The sequence below is a fragment of the Talaromyces stipitatus genome, genomic scaffold, assembly GCF_000003125.1.
Source record: "Talaromyces stipitatus ATCC 10500 scf_1105507295527 genomic scaffold, whole genome shotgun sequence".
Lineage (NCBI taxonomy): Eukaryota > Fungi > Ascomycota > Eurotiomycetes > Eurotiales > Trichocomaceae > Talaromyces > Talaromyces stipitatus.
The window spans coordinates 164,734-191,222 of record NW_002990114.1 but is presented as its reverse complement, the minus strand read 5'-3'; the positions used below and the strand labels follow the sequence as shown (position 1 = coordinate 191,222).

The window sequence follows — 26,489 nt, the reverse complement described above, 5'->3', positions numbered from 1 at the left end:
CTGCCATATCCGCCTTTACATACAGTAACTACCTAACGGCATATCCTCGTTCCTCTTGAGTAAAAATAATCATGAATTTCGTGATATCATCCAGCAAATTGAATCCCATAACAACAACAATACCATGCAAGGACAATCACAGATCTAGAGTTGCCAATTATTAATCAAGTGTCACAGGGAGTTTCGCATCACCCGTCGAGAAAATGGCGTGCGAGAGCTGATAACAAAAGCAATTCTTTTCAAACTATATAAAACAATGCAATGTATCTCCATTTTACCATGACTTCCTGGATGAATGGAATAATCAGCGCTTTTTCCATTCCCTGGTTTATTCTTGATGACTCAGGAATGTGTTCATCAACGGGGAATATTACTTTGATGGCATGAAAATGCTTTTGTCAGTTATTCGGAAATAGAATATTCAATTTCAATATCTTGAGCGTCTCTGGACGAAAGAAAAGATGCCGAACATTGAATCATTAGAAACCACCCCTCTGCTTTCACCCTCGTCGACAGCTTCAGCCGATATTATCTCCCCCGGCCACCCGGACCGCTCCGTCGAACACGATACTCTTCCCGAAACCGCGACGTACGGAAGAAATATCTCCTGGTCCAGCGCATATATCCTGGTAATATCTCGCGTGATTGGTAGCGGCATTTTCGCAACACCGGGCGCAATAGTCAAATCCGTCGGCAGTATAGGGCTGGCCTTATCCCTTTGGGTGGTAGGAACGATTCTCTCGGCTTGTGGATTGGCTGTATCGCTCGAATATGGGTGTATGCTGCCTCGTTCTGGAGGCGATAAAGTATACCTGGAGTTCACATATCGCTATCCGAGATTCCTGGCATCAACTTTGGTAGCTGTGCAGGCGGTTTTGTTAGGGTTTACGGCGAGTAACTGTATCATCTTTTCCAAATACACCTATTTCGCATTCAATATCGAGCCGAGCGACCTTCAGAATAAGATTCTCGCAGTTGGATGGCTGACAAGTGTTACTATCATTCATGGCTGCTTCATGAGGACTGGCATCGCTATACAAAACGCGCTGGGATGGGTCAAGATCTTTCTTGTATTTTTCATGGCGCTTAGTGGACTCTACGTGATTCTGTTCCGTCAACCCGGCGACTTAACAGGCGTAACGGCGAGGGGGGAAGGTGACATATGGAAGGACTTGTGGGCAGATTCCGATTGGAGTTGGAATACGATCTCGACTTCATTATTCAAAGTATTTTATTCTTATGCTGGCTTGAACAACGCGAACAACGTCATGAACGAGGTCAAGAATCCAGTACGGACACTACGCAGTGTCACTCTAGCAGCACTGGTCACATCCTGCCTTTTGTACGGGTTAGCGAACGTGGCCTACTTTACAGTTGTGCCACTTGAAGAAATCAAGGAGAGTGGTGAATTGGTCGCAGCTCTTTTCTTCGAACGAGCGTTTGGACCTAGGTGGGGAAGAACATTCTTGCCTTTGATGATTGCAGTCTCAGCCGCTGCTAATGTGATGGTCGTGACATTTGCATTGGTATGCTTTATTCTCAATTGATAATGGATATCCATTTAACAGTTGGTTAGGCACGAGTCAATCAAGAAGTCGCCCGGCAGGGATTTCTACCCTTTGCAAGAACAATCTCCAGCTCCAAACCCTTCGACTCTCCATTTTGGGGATTGATTATACACTACATCCCATCTTTATTAGTCATTGTGCTTCCTTCACAAGGAGCAGTATACAACTTTATTCTAGATGTTGAAGGATATCCCGGCCAGATATTCGGTCTTGCCGTTGCAGCGGGACTTTTACTTCTTCGTCGCAGAAGACCGGATTTGAAGCGACCCTTCAAGGCATGGCTTCCTGCTGTATGGCTGCGAATAGTTACAAGCATAGCGTTGCTTGCTGCGCCATTCTTTCCGCCTCCCGACTGGAAGGGTGATGTCGACTTTTTTTACGCGACGTATGCAATTGTTGGCGTTGGCATGTAAGTTTGAGTCGAAAACTGTGACAATAAATACGAGGCTGATTTTTCTAGTATCCTGTTTGGCGTCGGGTATTGGTATATTTGGACAGTCCTACTTCCTAGGCTTGGAAACTATACACTAGAAGAGGAGACCGAAGTCCTCGACGACGGAACAAGTATCACAAAACTCGTGCACAAGTCCAAGATGTGACAAATTTTATTACATGCTGATATCAATACTGACATGCATTTGCGGATTGTTCTAGTAATCACTGAAAGATACATGGGTTTGGCGATCATTATGCTTATGGGGTTACAAGAAGCGTTTATGGGTTATATCTGTCTTTAGTTGGATCTTATGTTCTATGATAAAACAGATAGCCCTGGAGGTCTTTCTTATATATTGCTTGATGGCCTTACCTACCTACGTAGGTAGTCTGTCTTACCCTAACGACAATATCGATCAGGAACGTCTTTTGCATTCTAGGGTAGATCCTACCGCATTGCTTAGGTAGATGAATGGCGGACATTTGTTATGTTTGATCATCATCAGCCTTATAGGGAGGGAGTTTCAGAAGTACCATATATTTCCTGTTGGTGAAATTCCCATTCGGCATTTCTGCCGACACTACCGTGACCAACCTGGGAAACCCTTGAAAATAGGAGCTGGAAAATAGGCCGCTCGACCAAACGAGGGCCCGTTATAGATATCTAGTCTATGGCCAAATTTCCAGCGTCTTTTTCTATCTATAGATACTATCCAAATCCTTAATGTCAAAAATCACGGCTATTGAGACCCACGGACTTCTTTCCGTCTATAAACAATTGCGCCACCGGTAATCGAATCACCTCTTAAAAACTCCGCATTAATGCGGGGAAGATAAAAACCACGCAAAACCTCATCTTTTATCTCCTACAAACTTGAAACATCTCGGCCAATTGTGGGAGTAAGGACTCTAAATACGCAGACTGGAATCTCAGACTCTAATAGTTTGCATTTTTGATACTTGTCATAGCCGTGAAGATGAAACTTTTATACCCCACCTCTCTCAAACTCGACATTCAGAGCCTCAAAGGCTTCGCGGTCACTCTCCACCCTTACGATGTCAAGGTCCCCATACCAGAAGAACTGATCGACGCTGAAGTTATGGTTACCTGGACCAACACCTCGGAAAACCTTACAGATGCAGCTAAGCGCATGAAGAATCTTCGGTGGATTCAATCACTTGCTGCTGGTCCGAACGACGTCCTTGCGGGAGGTTTTGATACGTCCAAGGTCATTATCACGACGGGGTCTGGTCTTCATGATGGACCGGTTGCAGAACATACGCTTGGTCTGCTCCTCAGTGCCGCGCGAAGATTCCATGAAATGCGTGACTATCAAAATCGTGGCATATGGCCTGGCCATCTCGGCGGTTCGTTCCCGCGGAGCGACTTTACCACATTGCAAGATGCGCGCGTACTCATCTGGGGTTTCGGGAATATTGCAAGGACATTGGCTCCTTACTTGACTGCCCTAGGAGCTCATGTACGCGGTATCGCTCGACATGCTGGCGTACGCTCCGGCATTGAGGTATTGAGCGAAGACAAGCTTCCTGAATTACTCCCGGAAACAGATGCTCTTGTTATGATCTTACCAGGGTCCGAGTCAACACGCGATGCACTTAATGCTGAGAGACTTAAGCTGCTGCCAAAGCATGCATGGGTTGTAAATGTTGGTCGCGGTGTATCGATCGATGAAGATGCGTTGGTAGATGCTTTGGAAAAGGGGGAGATTGGAGGCGCTGCGTTGGATGTCTTTAAGACAGAGCCCCTTCCAGAATCTAGTCGATTGTGGAAGGCGCCAAATCTGATCATCTCGCCTCATGCAGCAGGTGGACGACCACAGGGTTCCACTGAGTTGATTGCAGATAATCTGCGACGGTTTCTGGGTGAGCAGCCGCTCCGGAATAGGGTATCAGAGTGACCTCTCTCTTGATCACTGCAAGCGTGTTGCATGGGCATAAGAGAGTCATCCTTAATCTCCGAATGTATATGCAGGTACATAGATGTTATAGAATTCACTGTCTTCTTTCATTGTATTGTCCGTAGTACGTATCTCCAGTACTCCAGATATGGACGTAATAGGGTTATTCTGACGGGCTTCCGGTTCTTTAATACACAGTTATGTTTGGCGCTAGGTATTGTTGACTACAGAACTTGTTAATTGCCTCGCGACATCAAAGTCGACTGTGTGTCCTACGAGGTTTGCAATATTCTCTTTGCTACCTGAGTTTGTACTGAGAGAACAGAAAGCAGAGGTAATTTTACCGGGATCATATTTAACACTCAGGATGAAAATGATCTAGTAAATGGTCCCAAACGTGACCGCTATACGCAGATAGAACGTGCCGCCTAGGTACTGTAGCCAAGCATAATGCGATGGCGTGACAAACCTTCTCCCATACTAATAATGTATTACACTCTCGACATAGCTGACGGCCAAGATGGCCAAGGTAGCCAAGTCAGCCAGACAAGCCATACTCCACTCGTATGGAAGTTTGTATCACCAAGCCAGCAGTTCATACTGATCTACGCTACGTATCCAGGTACACTACGATTAGGGCTGTAGGGCTGTAGGGCTGTAGGTGCTTGACGTGCCCCGCCGAGAGCTTGCCGTCTTCCGGGAGTCCCGGAAGTTACGACGGATCTACAGCCAGTGCTGACACATCCTTGTAAATCTGGAGTATTAATGAGCTTCCTGCTCCCGAAGGCTCTTGCCTAACTGATTGTAGCGGTTCCTGCAATATGGTGGGTACTGCTTCTGAAAGCATGAACACATCCGTAGACACCGGGTCATTGCATTGCAATGATCATGTTGGAAGTTGTGAGCGGGAGCGGAGAGGATGACAACCAGAGCTGCGTCGATTCCGGAATGACGAGAGTATATGACATTATGATTAGGTTTTTAGACATCTGTCACCAAATAACAATTTCCCTTTGTATGCTTAACTTAAAGAATTCCGAGTATTGCTCTGAGATGGTGGTCAAGTTCGTCGAGATTGAGAAAGGAGTCATGCTGACATAAATCTGTTTAGGGTTAGGCTTCCCGATCTGCCACCGCCTTTGTCTTGGCGCTGCTTATCTTATCGAACTTATCGAACGTATCGAGTATATTGAATATATCGAACATACGGAGCAAAATATTCGGTAATCGCCGACTAAGTTCCTGCATCTCTCTGTTCTGATTCCACCACGTGGGCGCGCTTATATCGCTTGCAAAATTTTCACCGTGCATGACTCTCAGATGTTTGATTTTTATGTAAAAGATGGAGAAGTAAAGAGAGCACGTGTGGTAAATAGTGCTGTGGACAGGAACTCTGGAGAGGAACAGGCTTTACAGCACGACGACACACGTGGAGCGATTCTTATTGCTGATAGGCTGCGGCGTGCCAAGAACGGGCGCTAAGCCACGGCGCTGGGCGTTCCGCTCTTGGCATGCACGTGTTGTCAATCAGCACGCGGAGTGGAAGAGCGTGCTGTTGATGGAGGGCTGCCATTGGGCCGACTGCAGCTGAGCTCTCGGACCGCACTTTACACTTTGAACATATCAAATGTATATATACATCTTGGCAGCGCGATTGGACTCGGGATGCCTGAAATCTCTGTCCAACCCAGAAACATCTCCGGGCATGTCGCTGATTCGATCTCATTGGAAATTAGCATCGGTTACAGTGAACCCATCGGACAATATTCGCATTGGGTAACTCGCACGTGGTGGTTCCATATGCATCCAGCATGGAATGGAATAGTGTCGTATGCTCACGTTGCAGGAATAGTATGAATCCTTGCTCTTGAATACAGCTTCATTCTCAATGGCACTGACACTGCCATCTCAACAGATTCAGCCAGCGTGTATGAGAAACTGGAATAGGTTGACGTACAATGCGGCAATGCCCAGGAAAATAAACTCAAAAAAGGGACGCTTGCCACCAAGCTTCCGCCAACTGAAATTGGCACCGGCAAGCTTCTCGTCCCGTTCTGGCCAAGGACGACGACCCAGATGCAATTGGTCTTGGCCAAAACGCCTCGATCACTCGAATGACACGCTACCAGGGTTCACATGCATAGTTCGTATTCCCTGACACACCTCCGGATCTCTCTATTTATATCTCCCACCCTCCCTCCTCCCTAAAAGAATTTTCTCTTTCTCTTTTCAGTCAGCCCTGCGTCTTTGCTCCTACAATTCCCAGCTGAGACCGATTCATCCTCTCTCACAATGGCTGAGCAAGGCAAATTGCACGACCCCGTCGTCGAAGCGTACTCCGCCAACTCCTCTCCCACCATCGATCCCAACGAGCGCCGTCGCCAGGCCCTCGAGCAGATTGATAATGCCGAGTTTGGCTGGCGTCATGTCCGTGCCTGTATCGTTGCTGGTGTTGGTTTCTTCACTGATGCCTACGACATCTTTGCCATCAACATGGCTTCCGCCATGTTGGGTGTCGTCTTCTGGGTCGACAGCAACAAAGGTACTTTTTTTTTTCTTTCTTTCTTTTTTCCCCTCTCTTCGATCATCCCGTGAGAAGCAACCGCTAACTGAAACAGGAAAAATCCCTAGCAACTCCGATACAGCTATCAAGGTTTCCACCTCGGGCGGTACTGTCATCGGTCAGCTCGCGTTCGGTTGGTTGGCTGATCACGTCGGCCGTAAGAAGATGTACGGTCTCGAGCTCATCATCATGATCTTCGCTACTCTCGCTCAGGCTCTCTCCTCCGATTCTCCCGGCATGTCCATTGTTGGAGTTCTCGTCTTCTGGCGTGTCATCATGGGTATCGGTATTGGTGGCGACTACCCTCTGTCCTCTATCATCACTTCCGAGTAAGTCTCCTTTCAATGAGTTGAAAGGAAGGTAATTAGCTAACGACCCCAGATTCGCTACTACCAAATGGCGCGGTGCTATGATGGGTTCCGTCTTTGCCATGCAGGGTATTGGTCAGTTGACCGGTGCCATCATTGCCCTGATCGTGACTGCCGGTTTCAAGGAGTCCCTCGAGACTGCCGCCACCGTCGCCAAGTGCACTGGCGTTTGCCAGCTCGCCGTCGACAAGATGTGGCGTGTTGTCATTGGTTTCGGTGCCGTCCCTGCCTGCATTGCTCTCTACTACCGTTTGACCATCCCTGAGACTCCTCGATACACCTTTGATATCAACCGCGACGTTCTCCAGGCCAGCCAGGACATCAATGCTTACTTGGCAGGAGCCTCTGAGGGTCATCCCGACGAGGTCCAGCGTGCTGCTGCTCTCCAAAAGGACAGCCAGCGTCTCGCTGCCCCCAAGGCTTCCTGGTCCGACTTTATCAACCACTACAGCCAGTGGAAGAACGGCAAGGTCCTTCTCGGAACAGCTGGTTCCTGGTTCTTCTTGGATGTTGCTTTCTACGGTCTTGGTCTCAACAACTCCATCATCTTGTCGAATATCGGCTGGTCCGGCGGTTCCAACGTCTACCACATTTTCTACCGGTCCGCTGTCGGTAACTTGATTCTCATCTGTGCCGGTGCCATCCCCGGTTACTGGGTTACCGTTGCGACTGTTGACACCATTGGTCGCAAGCCTATCCAACTCGGCGGTTTCATCATGCTTACCATCCTCTTCATTGTCATCGGTTTCGCTTACGAGCCATTGAAGCACTCCCACAACGGTCTCCTTGCCCTCTACGTCTTGGCTCAGTTCTTCTTCAACTTCGGTCCTAATGCCACCACCTTCATCGTGCCAGGAGAATGCTTCCCCACCCGTTACCGTTCCACCTCCCACGGTTTATCTGCCGCCTCTGGCAAGGTCGGTGCCATCATCGCTCAGTGTGTCTTTGGACCTCTTGTCCACCGTGGTGCCCCTGCTGGTTCCTCCGACACCCCCTGGCTCAAGCATGTCATGCAGATCTTTGCTCTCTTCATGCTCTGCGGTTGCTTCACCACTCTCTTGATCCCCGAGACCAAGCGCAAGACCCTTGAGGAACTCTCCGGTGAGGATCTTTACTGGGACAGCACCCCTACTCTCGGTGCTCCTGCCGAGAAGGTCGCCGAAGAGGGCCTCGCTGGTAGCCACAACGGCAACGGCGCTTCCCACTAAACTCTCTCAACTCAAAGATATCATTACATTTTAGATAAACTAATTTCTTTTCGTTCGTTACTGTTTTACATACCTTTTTATGACCGTTGCATCGCTCCGGATGAATGACGGCAATGACTGAAAGGGACAGGAATCAAGATACCCTAAATCTGGCCCTGGTGATGCGATAGTTAGTAATTAATTGAATACAAAATATTCAGTTGGTCTGTTCCATTGTAGTTTAAGTGTGTCTAGACAGAAGCAGATGACGGTGTCCTAATTTGTAATCGAGACGCCGATCGCGCCCAGCCCTAATTATGCAACTAATTGATTTCTATAGATTCAGCCAGTTATAGTTTATCGAGACTGCAAATTAGGAAGAATAGACAGAAAAAGAATTTGCCTACGTGGTGGGATTCTATGGTTTGCCGAATCCTGGGCTGGTAGAGTGCCACCCGTGGGCATTTAAAAGGAAACTCCCCTCGCCTTTAATTATTGTTTTTTCCTCTTATTCTTTTTTCCCTCTCATTCTACTTCTCAACTTTCTGTCGGGACTTCGCCTAAGACCCTACAACATTTTCGCAGGCGACAAGAGACACATCATTTCCACTCGCAATTTAGGCCTCAACTTCCATTCGAATATTCTACTTAAAAGAAATGGCGGACGTCAGCGCAACGTCAAAAACCACCGCGCAAGACGCCGCGACAGACAAAAAACAACCTCCAGCCCTAGCAACATTCCAAGCCCTCCCAAATAACGAAGATCACCACATTGACCGCGTAAATGCCTTGCGCCTAATCGCCGACAGTGTCGCGCAACAGCGCCAGGAAGCGAGTCGAGCAATAATCACGCATCCAATCACAATTGCCACTGTTTTGGCCCTGTGTGCTGTGTTTTCGCATTATATTGGTGATCTTGCTACGATTGTGATTACGACCGCTGGTTGTTTGATGGCGGGGATGTCCGGGGTTGGGTATCTTACGTATGGGTATTTGGAACTGGCCGAACGGACCGGAACGTGGTCGTTTTTACGCGCGGATGAGAATACAGATAAAGAAGACATTCTCATTGTGACCAAATATGGAGATGATATTATAGGCGCATTGGTTTTGAGATTGGTGGTTGTCGGCGGGAATAAAAAAAGTCCTAAATTCAAGGCGGTTATTCGTGCATGGACTGTTAAACAGCGATATCGCAACAAGACCTTCGGCACGGCTTTGCTGGAAGAGGCGATTGCTCTGGGCAGGAAGAATGGTTGGGAGGGCCCTGAATTTGCGCCTGACCATGCAAATTCGAAGCGTATTCTTCCGGGGATTTTTCACAAGAATTTGGATCGGAGGGAAGCGAGGGCTAAGAATTTGTTGGAGAAGCTAAAAGCAGAGAGCAAATAGATGTACGTTGGCCTGTGTATTATAATGTATTTTGATATATCATCAAACAATTAGACTTTTATGCGAGTAGCTCTTCAAAACCGTCGAGTCAAGGCTGACGATGATGACCAGATATCTCATAGTTTTTGGGTTACTTCTGAACTGAATCTGAATCATTTACAAGGTCACTGTGAATATGGGTTCGAGAATCGCACTCATGTAACTCGTTCCATTGATCAATCGCCCGCATATTAGCTTTATTGATTCGAGGGCGGGATCGTGACTCATAGTCTGTGGCGGAGTGGACGCGGCCAAAAAAGGCAGGGAAAAAGCTGGACAGCGCGGACCGAAAGGCAGGAAGACTTGCACAAAAAATGCCCAGGTTGAACTCGATTATAGTCCACATCGATGAAGCTATGCTGTTCCATGCCACGTCGAGGTGAGAGGTGGCAATGTCCAAGGTGGTAATCCGGAGGATGGAGGTGATGCAGACGCTGATGGTACATTAGAGGGAGACAAGCAAATCAAAGAAGAGGCACATACAAGATTCCCACGGCAAAGGTGCCAGAGAGCAGAAATTTTTGTTGTGGAGGAAGTTGCAGCTTACGGATTACCGGAATCGGGAGGAAAATTATGACGAGGTCGCTCGGGATGTTAAATGCGGCGTTTGCATACCAGAATGCAGTGAGGTTGATGCATGTTCCCTTCTCGCTCTTGTCGAAGGCAAAGGTCACCGGCGTACATTGGAAGATACTTGAAATTACCGTCCCAATTGTGAATATAATGACGATTGCGATCCACGCTTGACACGTCCGTTGAAACCATTGTACGACGAAAATTCTGAGGTAGAGGAGAAGTATGCTGATCTTGGTCAGTCCAATGTTGACTTTGTACAGAATCTGAGCCACAAAGTAGACCTATCAAGACCTTATCAGCCATCAATGCAGACACCGAATTGAATCTGCATACTTCCTACCTTCAAGGTCTTCACAAGCTGGGATTTATCCTGAAGCTGGTTGACGTGTTTACCAAAAGACCACTCGCAAACTGCCGGAAGAGGATCAGTCCTGCCTTCTTCTGCCCCGATTGAGTATGACATACGGAATATCATTTGGATTGACACCACTTCCGCAAACATCTATTTCATCAGTCTGGGTTAGATTGTGCTAGAATGAGTACTTACGGCAGAAGCTAGAATTGTCCAGTCATCCACACCCACCTTTCTCGCAAAGGCTTTCCGAGAGACCAATCTCGCAATGACGATGATCGGTGTGAATATGGAGAAGAAGAGAGATAGGTAGGAGAGACAGTAAGAGATATCAGGAAGGTCTCCATAGTGACTAAAAAGCGGCATGCTGCCAAATCCCTTCCTGGCGGACCGAAGATATTGCTATGTGATATAAAATTATAATGGTAGGGCCCAGTCGAATACAAAAAAGTTTCCAACTCTCATTCTCTGGTCTTCGAACAATCTACCACGGTATATATTAGGTAGGGTGAGGGAGTGAAAAGTAAATAGTGCGCCCCAGTGAGTATCTATGTGAGTCCGAATTCTACCTAAGCACTTGTCTGCGACTGGGGGTTGGCCCGTACAAGGGTAGGTAGGACAAAGAATTATCTGAACGGTCGAGCTTGCATGATTATGTATGAATTTGATAGCTAGACTACTGTTGATAGATTGGGACCGTAATATCAGGGGCAAGTATTTGACTGCTTCGAATTCCGTTAATTGACCAAGCATACGGTATACTCTTTTAAATATAAATTCAGCCATTGGATAGTTATCGAATTTGGGAGTCAAGAGATTTGCAACGTTCTAATAACCTTTTCCCGCATCCATACATGTATTACTTGTAAGCTAGATGCGATGGATCATGCCAGTGTATTTGACAATGATTTGATTTATTCATCATAGATTTTTTTTTTTTGATTTAAATTTGGGAGCAAGCAGTTTACATGTATCCCATTGGAGCTGGGCATGCATATAAATCATCTACCTGGCTTTGGTGAAAGTGTCCAAAGCTCCACGCCACCCACAAACCCCAATCTAAAAACATTTGTGTTCCATAGTTGTTTAATATAAGTTGAATGCAACACTGCCTATGGAACGATAATTCTTCGGAAGAGGGGACCTACCTTCGAAAGTCAGCGAATTGGGTGTGCAGCTAGTTCAGGGATTGTTGGTTGCTTCGTGCAATCGAGATGCCTGGCACTGGTATGCAGCAAGGAGAGGTCACGTATGGCTTACACGTGACCTCGTCAAGCAAGGACTATATAGACCGCGTCGGGGCCTCACTAAGACAGATAGACACAAGAGAACACAGAACCGAAGAATCACCTATTGAGATTGACTCAAGTGCTTCGTACGTACGTATATGCACCTTAGTGCACCCACAGGGATGGATATTTAGTACATATTCAAGGGTCTATTGCCGATACGCTGTTTGGTATGATTTGCCCCTAAAGCTCATCGTTTCTTTGTTCCGCGGTGGTTGATGTGTGACTATTGACAGGGGGGCAGGGATATTCAACCCCGGTTTTGTCTTGAAGTCGCGCTTGGTTGGATGCTACGTAGCTATCACAGACCCTAAAAACCCTAGTTGCGGCACAGAGTGAGCTACTGCAAGGATTCATACGGCCTCCCATCTAACATAGTAAGACGCACAGGCAATGTTAATGCCTCTTCCATAAATCTAGAAGCTAAAACCTGTGGCTTCTCTCGAATTTCACTTGGACTGATTTTCGAACCACAATGGGAAGGGTAGATAAGCCAGAACATTCAAGATATAAGCTCTGCATATACGGCATTGCAACTTGCCATCTCCTCAACTCGCTTTAAGTACCTAGGTGACGTTATGCGGTGGTTAGTTCGAAATCACCTACAGTAGGATCGTGCAGGTGCCGTTCTATCGTTGTTCACAATATCTACACAATGGCCCCTCTCCTTCGCTCCTGCGCCGCACAGGAAACCGGAGTAAGAAAGGTTTCCTGCAACTCTAAATTAGATGCCCTTCCTGACCTCCTTTCACCGCGTCAGTTTCCCTCTAATAAACCTAGCTCTTCGCTTCGCACCTGGGCCCTGGCTGGGCCTCCAGGTTAAGTACAAAATGTACGGAGTACCCCATTCGGTACTAGCCCGCCTTACAATGCGTTGTACTACTGTCCTCTGGTGGCATTGCATATATTACTTTATTAAAGTAATTTAATAAGCTAAGAATTAATTGATTAGGTCAAGAAATGATTCACCTCTTGCTCTCTGAATTTTCACGATTTTTCATTTGGAGCCCGCATCTCATGAATCCTTTTTTTTCTGCCCTTCAAGTCCTGATCACGGCATCTCTGGCTATTCAATGAGAATAGTTGTATGACGTGTATTTGTCTGATTTCCCGGCTCCTCGTCTGATTAATGGCAAGCCGGTCTGAGTAACCAGCCCCAAGATGTCCGCACCAGCCTCCACGCGATCGAACGATAAGTTGCCTGAGCAAGAAATCAAATCTAACAATGACATCGAAGATGCACGACCTGTAGCCGTGGATGCAGCTTTGATCAAGAAGATCATGCGCAAGATAGATCTTCATCTGATGGCGCCCCTTTGGATCATCTTTGCTTTCGGCTTCTTGGATCGCATCAACTTAGGCAATGTCGCAGTGTTAGGGATCATTCCGGAACTGAAGCTCGGTGGAAATGGCCTCAACATTGCGCTTCAAGTTTTCTTTGTCCCTTATATTCTTTTTGACATTCCTAGCAATATCGTGCTCAAGAAAGTCCGTCCGTCAACATGGATTAGCGTAATTACATTCCTCTGGGGTAAGCCAGGCCCACTCCTTTCTTTTTCATGTTCCTTCTTTCGTCTATTCAATACCACACTATGACTCTTCTAAAACAGCTGGTAACTGGGTGCAGGCGTCGCGTGTATGTGCCAGGGATTCGTGAAGAACAGAGGGGGTCTGATTGCTTGCCGATTCTTCCTCGGCGTTTTTGAGGCAGGATTTGTGCCAGGATGTGCCTACCTCATGTCAATGTACTACAGGCGTCATGATTTCCAGAAGCGGTTTTCATTATTTTGGGTCGCTGGTCTCGTTGCAGGCGCCTTTGGTGGTCTCCTTGCGTATGCTCTCTTCCACATGCACGGACTGAGCGGATACTCTGGCTGGCGGTGGATCTTCATCATTGAGGGTTTACTTTCCATTGCTGCGTCTATTCCAGCCAAGTTTCTTATCGCGGACTGGCCCGAGGACGCCAAATTCTTGACAACCGAGGAGAAGGAAGTTCTACACCAGATACAGCTGGCAGATGCCGGTGGCGGTGCTCAGATGAATCGACTTGATAGAGCTGCGTGGAAGCGAATCTTGACCGATTGGAAACTCGCTGTTGGTAGCATGGTTTACATTGGTATTACTGTGTCAGGTTACGCTACCGCTCTCTTTATCCCAAGTATCGTTGCGTCTCTGGGCTACTCTGGGATCGAGGCTCAGATTCACAGCATTCCCATCTGGGTTGTCGCTTCCGTCGTAACTCTCGCCGTTTCGATCGCGACTGATCGCTTGAAACATCGGCACGGGTTTATCATGTTCGGCGTCATCTTCGCCAGCATTGGCTACATCATTCTCCTCTGTCAGGGTCCTCTTCACGGCGGCCTGAATCCGCACGCTCGCTATATGGCCGTCTTCTTCGTGACCGCGGCTGCTACATCGTCCAGCCCCTCACTATTGTCTGGCTGGCTAATAATCTCTTCGGTCATTACAAGCGGGCCATAGGCTTGGCCATCCAGGTGGGAATTGGTAACATTGGGGGTATCATTGCGAGCAACATCTTCGTGTCCACTCAAGCACCTCGATACTTTGTCGGCTACGGCGTTTCTCTGGCAATGCTGCTGTTCAGCGGTGTTATGTCGACGATATTGGCCATTGGTCTGATTGTGGAAAACAAGAGGCGCGGGAAGGGAAAACATGATGATCGTCTACGGTTGGGCGAGAGCGTCCTGAACAACATGGGTGACGACGATCCTCGCTTCCGCTTCACTCTTTGAGGTACCTCGTGTTGTTGGTGGCGCCTGAGACACATACACATAACCTTATATGAGCTCCACCTGACTTGAAAAGTCTGACTTAAACTGTTTAGAGAACCCTATAGTACACACCTGGAATTATTCAAGCTATCTCTAATCTTCTATCCTCCAGACCTGCGCGAGACAAAGTCCTCCCAGAACTAAAAATTCTATTTTCACTACATAGTAGCTCCTTGAACACCGTTAAAGCCCGTAAAGGTGATACTTCGCTTTTCAGAAGTATACTCTGCATAGTCATGCCACTCCAATACGAGAGCCAGTGGAGGCAATGGTTCACATTTCTTTATACCCTAGCCATATGAGGTTTGACATGCATGCTGTATCCACTTTCCGTTTACCCGTTATGCACTCAGCTCGCACTGTGCAGACTTCACTAGAGTGACCTTGGAAGAGGCACTATCTATATGATGGTTACTACTGTATAACTTCCAGAAGGGTGTGGAACAGCCAGTGTTCTACTCCTCGTTCTTTCATGAACAATATAGCTACGTTCTTTTCCGGCTTCATAACTTGTCTCTAGGAAGTGAGTTTGAAACAAGGACCTTCGGACCCTTTTTCGAGCAAAGCATACTACGTCGGAGATAGCTCCACTTGATTTGCTGATCTATGTCAAGGCTGGCCTAGTTATTGGTTGCACGGAGAAAAAATTGATTAAGCTCGGTATCTCGGAGATAATCTCGGATCAGATTAGATTGATTGTGTGCGACGATCGGAAATTTCAATCAGATAAGATTATATATAACGGCTTTTCCCTCTCCGTGCATACCGTATGCTGCGGTCTAAATCATCTCCTTCATTGGATTTTAAATTATCCTTTACTATCGCCACATAGCCCAGCAAAATGAAGCAGATTCTCTTTCCTGAATCCAAGTCGATTCCTGATGTCTCAGTATCAATGGATGCAGGGCTTGACCCTCACTCTCAGCGGACGGAGAGGACAGATGCGGATCCTGATATTTATGATGAAGAGATCAAACCCTTGCAAAAGTGGTCCATGACCCTACTTCTCGTAACTTACTTCTGGTAACCAACACAAACTTCATGTCTCAATCCGTCTTTCTAGCCTTGAGGTTCTGACTTACAATACAGGATACTGGCGCTTTTACAATGGATATCCGTCCAAGAGCAGGCTTCGAACACCTTAGCCACGTATATCATCAGTATATTTGGAAATTTATCCAGCAGTCCGGCACTGTCTCAGGCAGCCTATATCGTCAGTGGTGTTATCGACATCCCTCTATCGAAGATCATTGATATCTGGGGTCTCGACATTGGATTTTTGATTATGACGTTCCTTAATACGCTAGGTTAGTCTGCCATCCGCCTCTATATAAAGGTATCAATTTCAATAGTTGTCGACAATTTGTGAACTGATAATTGTCTAGGTTTGCTCATGGTTGCTGTTTGCAAAAACATCGCCACTTACGCTGCTGCGAAGGTATTTGCTCTCTTCACATCACTCCAAATCATAACAATATTCTAACTCATTCGACTCACGCTAGATTCTATACCAAGTCGGGTTCCACGGCATTACATACGTAATCACCGTCTTTATCGCCGAGTTGACAGATAAGAAGCACCGGGGTATAGTGCTAAGTATCACGACTCTACACTCCATTGCAGGATCATTTGCAGGAGCCGCCTATGCGCAGAGATTCGAGACGGATAGTACCTTCCGCTGGGCGTTCGCTGTACTGCTCATTGTGGGCTTTGTGTTGTGCTTACCAGTTTGGTTGGTCATTCGATACCATAGGAAGAAAGCCTGGAAGCAAGTATCGTCTTCGGAACGACCACCCCCGAACCGTCGGCCGTGGTTCGATGCTGTCAAGGGATTTTGCGTTCAGATCGATAGTATGTTTATGCCCATTTAGCCCCTGTTATCAATACATGTTAATTGACTTTGAGAATCTCAAAGTGATCGGTGTGATTCTCTTCTGTTCTGGATTGACATTGTTCTTCATTCCCTGGACTTTAGCAGCCAAGCAAGAGAACGGCTGGACTTCGGCATCCATCCTAGTAATGATTGTTCTCGGTTTCTTCCTTTTGGTCGCACTTACCATCTGGGAGAGGGTCTTCACTCCAAAGTCCTTTCTTCCTTTCCACTGTCTCAGGAACCGCAATATTCTTGGAACCTGCATTCTCTCTTTTGCAATGAGTCTCAGTAATTAGTGAGTTTCCCGCGTCTTTACAGCACTGGGGTTGCAGTCTGTTCGATGACTTACAGGGTATTAGTTGTTGGGATCCATATTTCAGAGCGTATTTGCAAATTGTCCATGCGCAGAGTATCGCGAACTCTGGTTATATCGCTAATATACACTGGGATGGTATCGCAGTTGGTTCTATTCTTGCTGGACTGTACTAACCCTCCCATACCTTCACTATCCTTGAAACCTATACTGATGTTGATCCCTTACCAAGTCTCCTTCTCTATACGCCACACTATAAGCCAATGTCACTTGCAGCCTTGGTACTATCGGCTCTCGGAAGTGGTCTGATGATCAAATTCCGCCACTCATACACGAATATCGGGTATGTCGTGATGTGCCAGGTATTCATGGCCATTGGTGCCGGCGTCTTGAACATTACCGAATATATTGCCCTCATGGACTCGAAGGCAGACCAGAGTACCGCGTTCCTGTTTGCACTTTCTGTCATGTCTTCGAAAATTGGCATCGTGATTGGCCAGTCCATATCTGGTGGCATCTGGACAAATCTTCTTCCTGGAGAACTATATCGTCGATTGCCTGAAGACCTTAAACCAAAAGCAAAGCGTTTCGCAGATTCTATTTACGCAGTATTACATTACCATGTGGGATCAGTTGAACGTGAAGCAATCGATGAGGCGTATTCGGCTATTCAGAGACTGCTCACCATATCGGGGACTTCAATGCTCGCTTTCGCTTTTGTGGGTGTTTTTATCTGGCGCCGATCTTGAGATACAGTAGCGTTCAGTAATGGCAAGTTTGAAAAATCACTGTTATCCCCATCCTATAACCTTATAGCCGGGCTAGTGCTGGAGGATTAGGGTTATTAGGGGCGTGTCTTATATACATGCTTTATCTCTAGCAGGAAAGGTCTGATGCACCTCCTTCCAACGAGGGTTATGCTTGCTACCCAATTGTTTTTAGTTCGGATCCGAGGATTATTCTCTAAATATCAAGTTCTTTTCAAACCCATATACAACAACTTCTCCACCTCGTCATTAACATCCAGCACCGGAGTGTCTGCATAATCATTAGTGATTTCATCTTCCTCTTCCCATGAAACACAACAACTTACCGCCGTGTGGCATAATCTGACTTCCAATGATAGCCCCGACCCCAGTCTCTCGATCTGCAAACCAATAGAGATTTGGAAGCCCAGACCATGAAGCACTTCCAGACTTTCTACCCGTATTTTTGGCCTGGTGGCTGAGTGCAAATGTAAGCCCGTACCCTTCCGTTTTCTTTTCGTCCTCTACAGGGTTTGCGAGAGGCCGTAAGGGGTTGCTTTTGGTGATGAGAGGACTGATGGTCTGGGATGGCAAGTTGGGACGTCGGGGGCAATGGGGAATATGATCTTTGTACATCTCTTTTCGCGTATTAGCATGAGAGCTTTCTTACCACCCTTCGGTAGTTCCTACTATCCTTCAAAAATTTTGGTAAGTAGATCAAGATGTGAGCTTACCGTCAACAGTGTCCGGTTTGAGGATTGGAGTATTCGTTTTGGCGTAAATGCCATTGTTCAAGAGGGCCGCAATAATTTCTTTACTTTGTTAGTATCTATTCTAGTGGATGGGTGATCAAGAAAATGTTTGTACTGCAATAGTCGACCATCGTCCCAAAACATCCTCCTCCACCGGAACAAAACCTGTCCTCAGGCATTTCGGGATTTTTCCTCTCCGAAAGCGGGAATTGATACACATGGCCAACCACATGCAACGAGCCATCCGGCTCTCGGCGATGCATAGACACCAGTCGGGTCTTCATTTCCTCGTTGGGAAAGAAACCAATGTCCCTGATGCCCAGTGGCTGGAATATGTATTTTTGAAAGTATTCGTCGAGAGAGGCATTGCTGACACGCTCGACGAGGATCCCAGCCCAGTCGATATTAATTCCATATTCATATTTAACTCCTGGTTGGTTGACAAGAGGTAGACTGACAAGGCCCTTCCTGTCGCCACCGAATTCGATACAGTTCGAGTTCTGGGTATAATCTCGTAGACGCGCATTGTTGAAGGGATATCCGAAGCCGGCTGATCAATTATTAACCCTCAAAAAATCCAACTACAGAGAATATTGCCCAATTGATGAAGACAATTGAGGATTGGAAAACTAGGAAAAGAGTTCTTTATTACCAGTATGAGTCAATAACATCCTTAAGGTAATCCCTCGCTGTTTCTCAATGAGCCGAAATCCAGTCTGCAAATCCCCTTCCAGCACTTTAACCGCTTTCAATTCTGGTGCAATACGCCCCACCATTTCCACATCATCCAGTGCCAATTTTCCTTGTTCAACAAGCTGCATGCATGCAATTCCTGTGATCATTTTCGTGCAGGAAGCCATCCAGAATATAGTGTCGAGTGTCATAGGATTGTTTTCGGTCTTGCTTGGGGACGAGTAACTCCGCGAGCCCGACGCGTGGTTAAATATTAGATCGCCATCGCGATTGACTGCGCAGTATACGAGTCCCGCAACCGGGTCTTTGGTGGACGAGGTCGTGTTATCGAGGAGTCGACGAAGCGATGCTTGGATATCTCCAGGAAGTTGTAGAGTGGCCATTTTTCTTGTTATTTGTTCCTCGAGGTACTTTCCCTTTCTCTATATTAAGTTGGAGTATTGCCTTAATATAGTGCATCCCATTGTGTGAAACCGACTACGGATATGGAGCAAAGAGGGGAAAAATAGGGGGAAAGGTCCCGGGGTTCAACCGAAGAACATACCCTAGAATGTCCGGAATACATTCCGAACGTGGGGATGCTTGATGGCTCGGCTAATGAAACAGTAGCTACGCAGTCGGCTACTGAATTTGCACTCACACCGAGCAAATGAAGTTATGAAAATTACAATCGGGCACACACAATATCAACCAATAAGAACTTATACTGCCAATATTCACCTAAGAAGGCATATTATCAACGAACTCCAAGTAAACCTCGGGACCCGGAAGCCGCTAATTGCGGGGCACAATGTGTGTTAGGCCCGGAGTCTATCTAGCAGCCTGTACTGCGCCTAGGGCCCTACAACTAAGCTCTATATACAATTATACATTTTTGCACACCGACACGTAAGCTTTCAGCTAGAACATGAGTTCTGAGTGGATATATAGTGAGTAGTAATCGTAAAAATCGTGGCCAAAATTGACGTTAAGAGTGTTGATTTGTGAGAGGATTTTATTCAATCTAAGGGCTCAAGTAGAGTACTTGTCTAGCTAGGTTTTTAGGTCTCCATACGCAATGATTTACTTCTGCGTATATTTAATACCTTCGAATGTAATCATGTCGCTAAGAAAAATGTATAGAAACTTCCATAGTATTAAGTATAATAGCTATTTAGGTATGCACACATGATCTCTAGAGAATGCGATGTGCAAATCGGGAATGGAAGGAACTATACAGAGAAAATCAAGCTGTACCCTCAATTTTCTGGCGAGCGGTGTCCTGCGCTTCGGCAATAACATCAGCTGGAATACGGTCTGGTGTGGTATTCACAAGCATAATCATTGGTAACATAGAAGCACCAAGCAGACCGAATGTAACGCAGCTAGGGTATCGGTTAGCCATCTCAGCAGCAGCAAACTCCGAGGATAAGGAATGCTTACAATCCAATTAGCGGACTACTCTTCGTCTGGGTGTTCATACCGTAGGCCACCGCCTGGCCGACAGCTTCGATACATCTGAACACAGCGCCGTTACGGACGTTTTCTAACATTGTTAGAGTAGTTTTGAATCCTCAAATTAGAAATGAGATGCTTACCCTGCGCATCTGTTGCAAATGACGAAAGAAGCCAGTACATATAGGACTGGGACATGGGGCCTGTCGTCTGGACGAAGAAATATGGTAGGAACGCCGAGGCATACAAATGATCGCTCCAGTCAATTTTCCCCGGGTTATGTCTATTAAATTTGACCTGCATGATAATAGACCATATATAGACACCGACGTTGAGAATGGCAACCGTATAGAGACCAATCTGAGCACGGCGACGTTGACTAAGGTTCTTCATATCGAGGATAAATCCAAGAGCAAAGCATCCAATACTAGAAGGAAATCAAGTTAACGAGAGTAACAGTGGGAGGAAAGGTTGTACTAACATGCAGAAGAAAGGCGAGATGAGCGATGAGAGGGCGCGAACCCGAACAGAAAAGTATACACCGAGGTACGTGCTCCAGCTGCCACTGTAAAACGGGTTAATGCTGTACCATCTAGGATATAGTGAGTGACACTTACGAATAAAAGAAAGACCAGAAAGCCCAGATCGAGGACAGAACAATAAGACTTGAGGTGACAGTTTTCAAGATACGCTTGAACTCCTGTTTTGTAGAAAGCGCTTCGGCCATGTGAATTTTTGTGCCGTCAGACCGAACAACCTTTTCAAAGGGGCTGATCAACAGCGCAAACGGCAGCCTGCAAACTGTGATTAGCCTAATTGTCTTTTTCTATGTAATCCGAGTATACTTACGCAAGACATTCAATAATGACAAAGGCGATATAAGTATCAGGAGTGATTCCGCCCTCAGCCCCAGGATGGTGATTCTTCGACATGCTTCAAGGCAATTAGCTTAGTTCCATGCTTATTGTTTGATCACTCACTTGATTGCACCTCCAACAAGCTGTCCTAGGTTTCGAGAGACAATCCATAGGGCCAGATACTTTCCACGGGCGCCGGAGGGTGCGAGAGTCATGATGGCACCAGCCTCGGCAACATACCAGCAAGCTGTGCCAACACCGCTGATAGCACCGCTCAGGATGAGATACTGGGCGAAGATATTAGTCAAATACCGCACTTGGCATGAGAAGCCAGATACACCTACCCACTGGTTTCCGAACTTGCTATTACAGTAGTATGCGGACCCCTGAATAGGGAATGACAGAGAGCCAAGAACCAGGGCCCATTTAACACCGATCTTATTCACCAGGGGACCGCCCATCAAACAAACTGTTTTGTAAAATGCCTTGTCAGTACACAGAAACAATAGAAGTGGGATAATTCAGGGGAAACCACATACCGATAGCAATCATGGCGTATCTGATTGCGGTTGAAATGTTGGACACCTTCGGGGTCGCAAGACCACCACCACCGAGCCCTGACAGCAGGAAAAGTCAGTTGCACGTTCTAGTAAGAAATGTCTACAACGCACCAGTAATCGCGTCAGACATGGCGGGTCCGCAGAAAGCCTGAATACTCAAAAGTATCATTTGCGTCAAACTGTGCTGCCATACCCTCTTCCACAGGGGAACAGTCGCTCTGTATTCCTCCATATTAACCTCATGAGTTGCCCCAACGCTCAAAGTATCTTGCTGGTAGACAGGGAAAGAGTCATCCTGGAAATCAGGGACGGGGATCTTCTTGTCGGTATTAACGTCGGCCATTTTGAACAATCACGAAGCAATACGGCGTCTCTGGGGCACTTAGAGAATTGACCAGAAAAGGGCGAGACACTCCATGGTATTTATAATTTTGATGAATGATAGACATAGCATCAAAAGCCATTATTCAGCCGATATTCGCCTATCTAACTGTCGGAATATCAATCCCACGATTCGGCGCTTCTGCACCCCGGATGCAGAACCAACGCATATGTACGGAAGCGGGATTACTAATTTACTATATCCCTAGCGCGTACGCAGCAACCTTCTATATAGCCACTACGGCACCCCCGCTACCCCCTCCTTTCGTTCAGTCAGTCATTATAATATCAGATATTTGTGCTTATAAGCAGGCTCACCACCTAGGGCAGTTGGACCGCCCTTGCTCCCTACTCTATGCTTAGTGATACGGAGTATAGCTAAACCAACACTGATCAGTGGCCGCAGATCAGACTCCTGATTTGAGCCAAAAACCCGAACCTCTTTACCCTTCGAGACGTTCACTCGTACTTCGAATCCTCGATATATACGACCTCATATATCAACCGACAATGGCCCCAAACCCCGATCTGAATGGCTTCGAACCAGAGGGCAAGAACCGCACTCAGTTGGACACCTACGTCGATGGCAAATTAACTGAATACCGCGAAGGAAATGACGCCATCCTGTGGGCAATGTTCACACAAGACTTTGGTGAATGGACTTTAGATAACCTCAAAAAGGTATCTGTATTACGGCTTGCGAAGCTTATTGTGCTACTTAAGAGCCACAGCGTGTACGTGGACGAGACGAATGAGCACCTAGTCGCACAGAACGTATACGACGCCGCGTAGTTACAAATACCGCACCAATGGACCAAAATAGAAGTTATTGCACACCTCCGAAAGGGCAGGAGCTTTGGATCCCTAGATATCAAAACCAGATTCGCAGCTACAATCGCTGCTAATTCCCCACTACAAGGAACTACTACAACAGTCCCTGAACCTGAGACTCATGTATGTACAGACCCGGATACTCCTACGCCGCAACCCGGAACCTATACAGGATGAATAACAAGATCAAGATCTGCCCTAGACCCGGCGCTCAACGCGAACGCAGACCTAGGGACACTGTACCAGGTAACCAGATCTAGAACCCCTTTTACATCAGCACCCACGTCACGTACGACTGGAGGACCTATAACACAACAATAAGGCACCCCAGAACCGCAGGAACAAGAAATATATACTGCATTGACCGTACAGCAACTGTCGCAATATACAATTACTCAGGCAATTGCGAATGTTGGCAAGTGCTACGCTAATACACCCGAACTACAGTATAAAGGCCTCAAAGATTCATTCTAGAGAAAGGCAAGAATTTTCTATGGTTACTGCCATCAAAGTGGACTACCTGCTACCCCCAAGTCATATAGAGAAGCAATACCGCACATGCTCAAGGACCTAGCATTAGCGTACTACTAGGATAATATTGACATGTGGATCGCACAAAGCAAGGACCCAGCGCTTGAGATCAAAGCTCATTTTGAGACACCCAAACACAAGCGAACCGCCCAAAGCGAATGGTCCGCTATATCACTTGATAATATAATTTGCAGCAATCCAGGGAAATCAATATCGGAATGCCTCAATCTTATGATCACAGAGCTACAGGATCTATTTTACTGCCTACCGGACAAGCTTCAAAACCAGATGTACTGGCATATGAAGCTAATTGAAGCGACAAGCACGCACCCAGGGTGCGATTGGGCCACGTCAAAACCCGCACCTACGGTGCCAGGCCTGATCCAAGATCTCCAGTCAAGTATAAGGCAGTACGAATGACGACAACAAAACGGCGCCTATGGTATCAACTTTACAGACTGACACTACAATATGCGTCAACTGTCATGTTCACCGCACCAAGGTCGTTCACCATATAGACGAAGACACTCCCAAGGACGCAGCTACTTACGTCATCCTAGCTGCTCATCACGCCGCCAGAATGAAGCTTCAAAAACATGCTTTGTATGCAAGAAGCCTAATTGCTGGTCAACCAATCATATAGACGAGGAACAAGCCGCAGCGAGAGCCTGATACAACACCACTTTTGACAAGTTTATATTGGAGCACGAAGGCACGCCAAAGGACCATAATACCCAGCTTGAGGCGTACCTTGCAGAGGTTGACATACCAGTCCAGTACGACCTTCCAGATCGTACAAGCGATAGCCAAAAGACAGCTACAGGATACTTCACCGTAGCAAATCTAGATTACAAAGGATTCGCACCCTTGATAGCAAGTGAACTTGCTAACCGCTCTGCAGCTCATTATCTCTCATGCTTGCTAGGCAACCATCAAGAATATACAGAGAAGCCTACACTGGACAACGAGGATGAAGCCGACGTACAGACCGCACCAAGTTCACACCACCTCACTATACCTGAATACGCATTTCTTGCAGAGGATCGATATTCGTCTAACAACTTTATCGGCCTACTTATTGATACTGGTGCCGCAACATTCTCTACTGCTGGATACGCGCAATACCTCGCATATCGGAAAGTTGCCAGGGGTTGTATAATGGACACGTCAACTGCGGGATCTGTAACGATACGATTCGGTGCTGGTGAAGCACTACAATCACTAGGTTTGATTGATCTGGATACCCCAATTGGCAATGTACGATTTCACATCGTTGAGGCCATGACACTATTTCTACTCTCTATCAAGGACCTTGACCGCCTCAAGGTGTACTACGATAATACGAAGGACCTCCTCGTTCGCCATGAACTGTACCTGACTGCACCAGTCGTACGAAGGTTCGGCCACCCATTCCTTATATGGGATTACTCTCTCGCCTTATATATTACTCAATCCTTCAATGAGGATCAATGCTTCCTTACAGACAGAGAACTACGCCGACTGCACCGTCGATTTGGACACCCCTCCGTAGGACGACTACACAAAACCCTACTACGCGCAGGCTACGACACGCACCCTAAAGTAATTGAGAGGATCAACAAATTCTGCCACCATTATCAAACCCATGGAAAATCACCAGGTCAATTCCACTTTACGTTACGGGACAACATCGAATTTAATCATTCAATTATTGTGGATATAATGTATATCAATGGCAAGCCAGTGCTCCATATTGTGGACAAAGTAACGCGCTTCAATGCCACATGTTGGCTTCCAAGCATATCCGCAAAAGTGACATAGGACGCGCTATAAATGCTATAGATTGATACATACCTTAGCCCCCCAGATTTCATTGTTACCAATGCAAGAAAAAAACTTTATGAGTAAGGAATTCACGCAGCTTACCTCATCTGTTAGTACGATTATAGTCAGCGTTCCTGTTGAAGCTCATTGGTCAATTAGCACTGTTGAACGCTACCATGCTGTACTATATCGTTCATACAAGATCATTTCAGAAGAAGTGCCAGAGCTCGCACTAGAAATGGCGCTTCAAATGGCTGTCAAAGCTGTTAATGACACCGCAGGTCCAGACAGCTATGTCCCTACACTTCTTATCTTCAGAGTGTATCCCTGAATGATGGATTACAGTCCTCCCACACCTACGATAGCTCAATGTGCTGCTGCAGTCAAGAAAGCAATGACTGAAGTACGCAGGCTTCATATTATACACCAGATCAACAACGTGCTCAACACCCGCAACAGACCGTTGTCTACACTCGTGCACCAGCTCCCACTCAACTCGGACGTGCTTATATAGTGCGAAGGTGGAACAGGATACTCCAGCAAGTGGAAAGGACCGTACAAGCTCATATCAATCGACAGAGAAATGTATATGGTTAATCTCCCTAATGGACCTACAAAGTTCAGATCAACTGTTATAAAGCTATACTATAAAGACAACAATTTAGAGCAACAGGACAAAGAACAGCCACCCCCAGAGGAAGCCCCAGCTACGGAGGAAGCCCCAGCTATAGAGGAAGCTCCACCTGCGGATTCATCAATTATACTCCCACCAAAGGTTGTGATTCCACCTGTACCTAGAGTTGTAATACCACCATACAAACCAGATAATGCCAAAGCACAACTACCACGCCCCTAACATGAGCACCATCTACTGTCCTGATACCAAGACGATATCGCGTATCTATAGTAAATTACCAAACTATTTCTCTAAATAGTGGGCAATGGCCAATTCGACGAATCGCGCCGCAAAGAAGTTGCTGGACTACTGGAAAGAGGCGTATTCAAAGCTATCAATTAAGAGGACATCCCCCTAGAGGCCCGCATCTATAGCTTTAGATTTATTAACGACGTCAAGAATAAAGGTACCAACAAAGTGTACAAGAAATCACGCCTCGTTGTACAAGCGTACAACGACAAGGACAAAGAATTCGTTCTCACGCAGTCACCTACGATCCAGCGCTCTAGCCAACGATTGATTCTCTGTATCGGAATAAGCAAAGATAATGTACAATTTT

The 26,489-nt window shown here is 46.6% G+C and overlaps 11 protein-coding genes across 11 annotated transcripts, besides 2 other annotated features; 8 read left to right on the top strand and 3 right to left on the bottom strand.

Annotated features, from left to right (window-relative positions):
• Positions 1-461: 461 nt before the first annotated feature.
• TSTA_081280 (methionine permease, putative) lies at positions 462-2,167 on the top strand (the record flags this gene model as incomplete). The annotated part of the gene is made up of 3 exons (XM_002477813.1): positions 462-1,526; positions 1,577-1,977; positions 2,029-2,167. The coding sequence occupies 3 exons, from the start codon at positions 462-464 to the stop codon at positions 2,165-2,167; spliced, it is 1,605 nt and encodes a 534-aa protein (XP_002477858.1).
• Positions 2,168-2,980: 813 nt separating this feature from the next.
• Positions 2,981-3,962, top strand: TSTA_081270 (2-hydroxyacid dehydrogenase, putative; the record flags this gene model as incomplete). Its single annotated transcript, XM_002477812.1, has 2 exons — positions 2,981-3,887; positions 3,910-3,962. 2 exons carry the CDS (start codon positions 2,981-2,983, stop codon positions 3,960-3,962), a joined length of 960 nt encoding a protein of 319 aa, XP_002477857.1.
• Positions 3,963-6,214: 2,252 nt separating this feature from the next.
• Positions 6,215-8,061, top strand: TSTA_081260 (phosphate:H symporter; the record flags this gene model as incomplete). Its single annotated transcript, XM_002477811.1, has 3 exons — positions 6,215-6,464; positions 6,541-6,814; positions 6,867-8,061. 3 exons carry the CDS (start codon positions 6,215-6,217, stop codon positions 8,059-8,061), a joined length of 1,719 nt encoding a protein of 572 aa, XP_002477856.1.
• Positions 6,469-6,502: a sequence feature (UNKNOWN FEATURE KEY polypurine).
• A 636-nt stretch (positions 8,062-8,697) lies between the features above and the next one.
• Positions 8,698-9,432, top strand: TSTA_081250 (GNAT family acetyltransferase, putative; the record flags this gene model as incomplete). The annotated part of the gene is made up of 2 exons (XM_002477810.1): positions 8,698-9,201; positions 9,229-9,432. 2 exons carry the CDS (start codon positions 8,698-8,700, stop codon positions 9,430-9,432), a joined length of 708 nt encoding a protein of 235 aa, XP_002477855.1.
• A 130-nt stretch (positions 9,433-9,562) lies between these two features.
• TSTA_081240 (plasma membrane protein Pth11-like, putative) lies at positions 9,563-10,765 on the bottom strand (the record flags this gene model as incomplete). The annotated part of the gene is made up of 5 exons (XM_002477809.1): positions 9,563-9,905; positions 9,955-10,328; positions 10,388-10,458; positions 10,513-10,549; positions 10,595-10,765. The coding sequence occupies 5 exons, from the start codon at positions 10,763-10,765 to the stop codon at positions 9,563-9,565; spliced, it is 996 nt and encodes a 331-aa protein (XP_002477854.1).
• Positions 10,766-12,849: 2,084 nt separating this feature from the next.
• Positions 12,850-14,441, top strand: TSTA_081230 (transmembrane transporter, putative; the record flags this gene model as incomplete). Its single annotated transcript, XM_002477808.1, has 3 exons — positions 12,850-13,219; positions 13,316-14,085; positions 14,160-14,441. 3 exons carry the CDS (start codon positions 12,850-12,852, stop codon positions 14,439-14,441), a joined length of 1,422 nt encoding a protein of 473 aa, XP_002477853.1.
• Positions 14,442-15,321: 880 nt separating this feature from the next.
• TSTA_081220 (siderophore iron transporter, putative) lies at positions 15,322-17,415 on the top strand (the record flags this gene model as incomplete). Its single annotated transcript, XM_002477807.1, has 7 exons — positions 15,322-15,503; positions 15,570-15,787; positions 15,866-15,918; positions 15,983-16,331; positions 16,396-16,648; positions 16,713-16,835; positions 16,899-17,415. 7 exons carry the CDS (start codon positions 15,322-15,324, stop codon positions 17,413-17,415), a joined length of 1,695 nt encoding a protein of 564 aa, XP_002477852.1.
• A 221-nt stretch (positions 17,416-17,636) lies between these two features.
• Positions 17,637-19,240, bottom strand: TSTA_081210 (esterase, putative; the record flags this gene model as incomplete). Its single annotated transcript, XM_002477806.1, has 5 exons — positions 17,637-17,704; positions 17,760-18,050; positions 18,147-18,224; positions 18,280-18,714; positions 18,817-19,240. The coding sequence occupies 5 exons, from the start codon at positions 19,238-19,240 to the stop codon at positions 17,637-17,639; spliced, it is 1,296 nt and encodes a 431-aa protein (XP_002477851.1).
• Positions 19,241-20,082: 842 nt separating this feature from the next.
• TSTA_081200 (uncharacterized protein) lies at positions 20,083-22,051 on the bottom strand (the record flags this gene model as incomplete). Its single annotated transcript, XM_002477805.1, has 10 exons — positions 20,083-20,221; positions 20,280-20,382; positions 20,435-20,718; positions 20,773-20,856; positions 20,909-21,085; positions 21,141-21,224; positions 21,272-21,435; positions 21,493-21,617; positions 21,688-21,765; positions 21,820-22,051. The coding sequence occupies 10 exons, from the start codon at positions 22,049-22,051 to the stop codon at positions 20,083-20,085; spliced, it is 1,470 nt and encodes a 489-aa protein (XP_002477850.1).
• Positions 22,052-22,599: 548 nt separating this feature from the next.
• Positions 22,600-22,881, top strand: TSTA_081190 (uncharacterized protein; the record flags this gene model as incomplete). The annotated part of the gene is made up of 2 exons (XM_002477804.1): positions 22,600-22,668; positions 22,771-22,881. The coding sequence occupies 2 exons, from the start codon at positions 22,600-22,602 to the stop codon at positions 22,879-22,881; spliced, it is 180 nt and encodes a 59-aa protein (XP_002477849.1).
• A 642-nt stretch (positions 22,882-23,523) lies between these two features.
• TSTA_081180 (uncharacterized protein) lies at positions 23,524-25,585 on the top strand (the record flags this gene model as incomplete). Its single annotated transcript, XM_002477803.1, has 4 exons — positions 23,524-23,786; positions 23,863-24,001; positions 24,145-25,216; positions 25,380-25,585. 4 exons carry the CDS (start codon positions 23,524-23,526, stop codon positions 25,583-25,585), a joined length of 1,680 nt encoding a protein of 559 aa, XP_002477848.1.
• Positions 25,586-25,906: 321 nt separating this feature from the next.
• Positions 25,907-26,489: part of a mobile genetic element that runs on past the window's edge.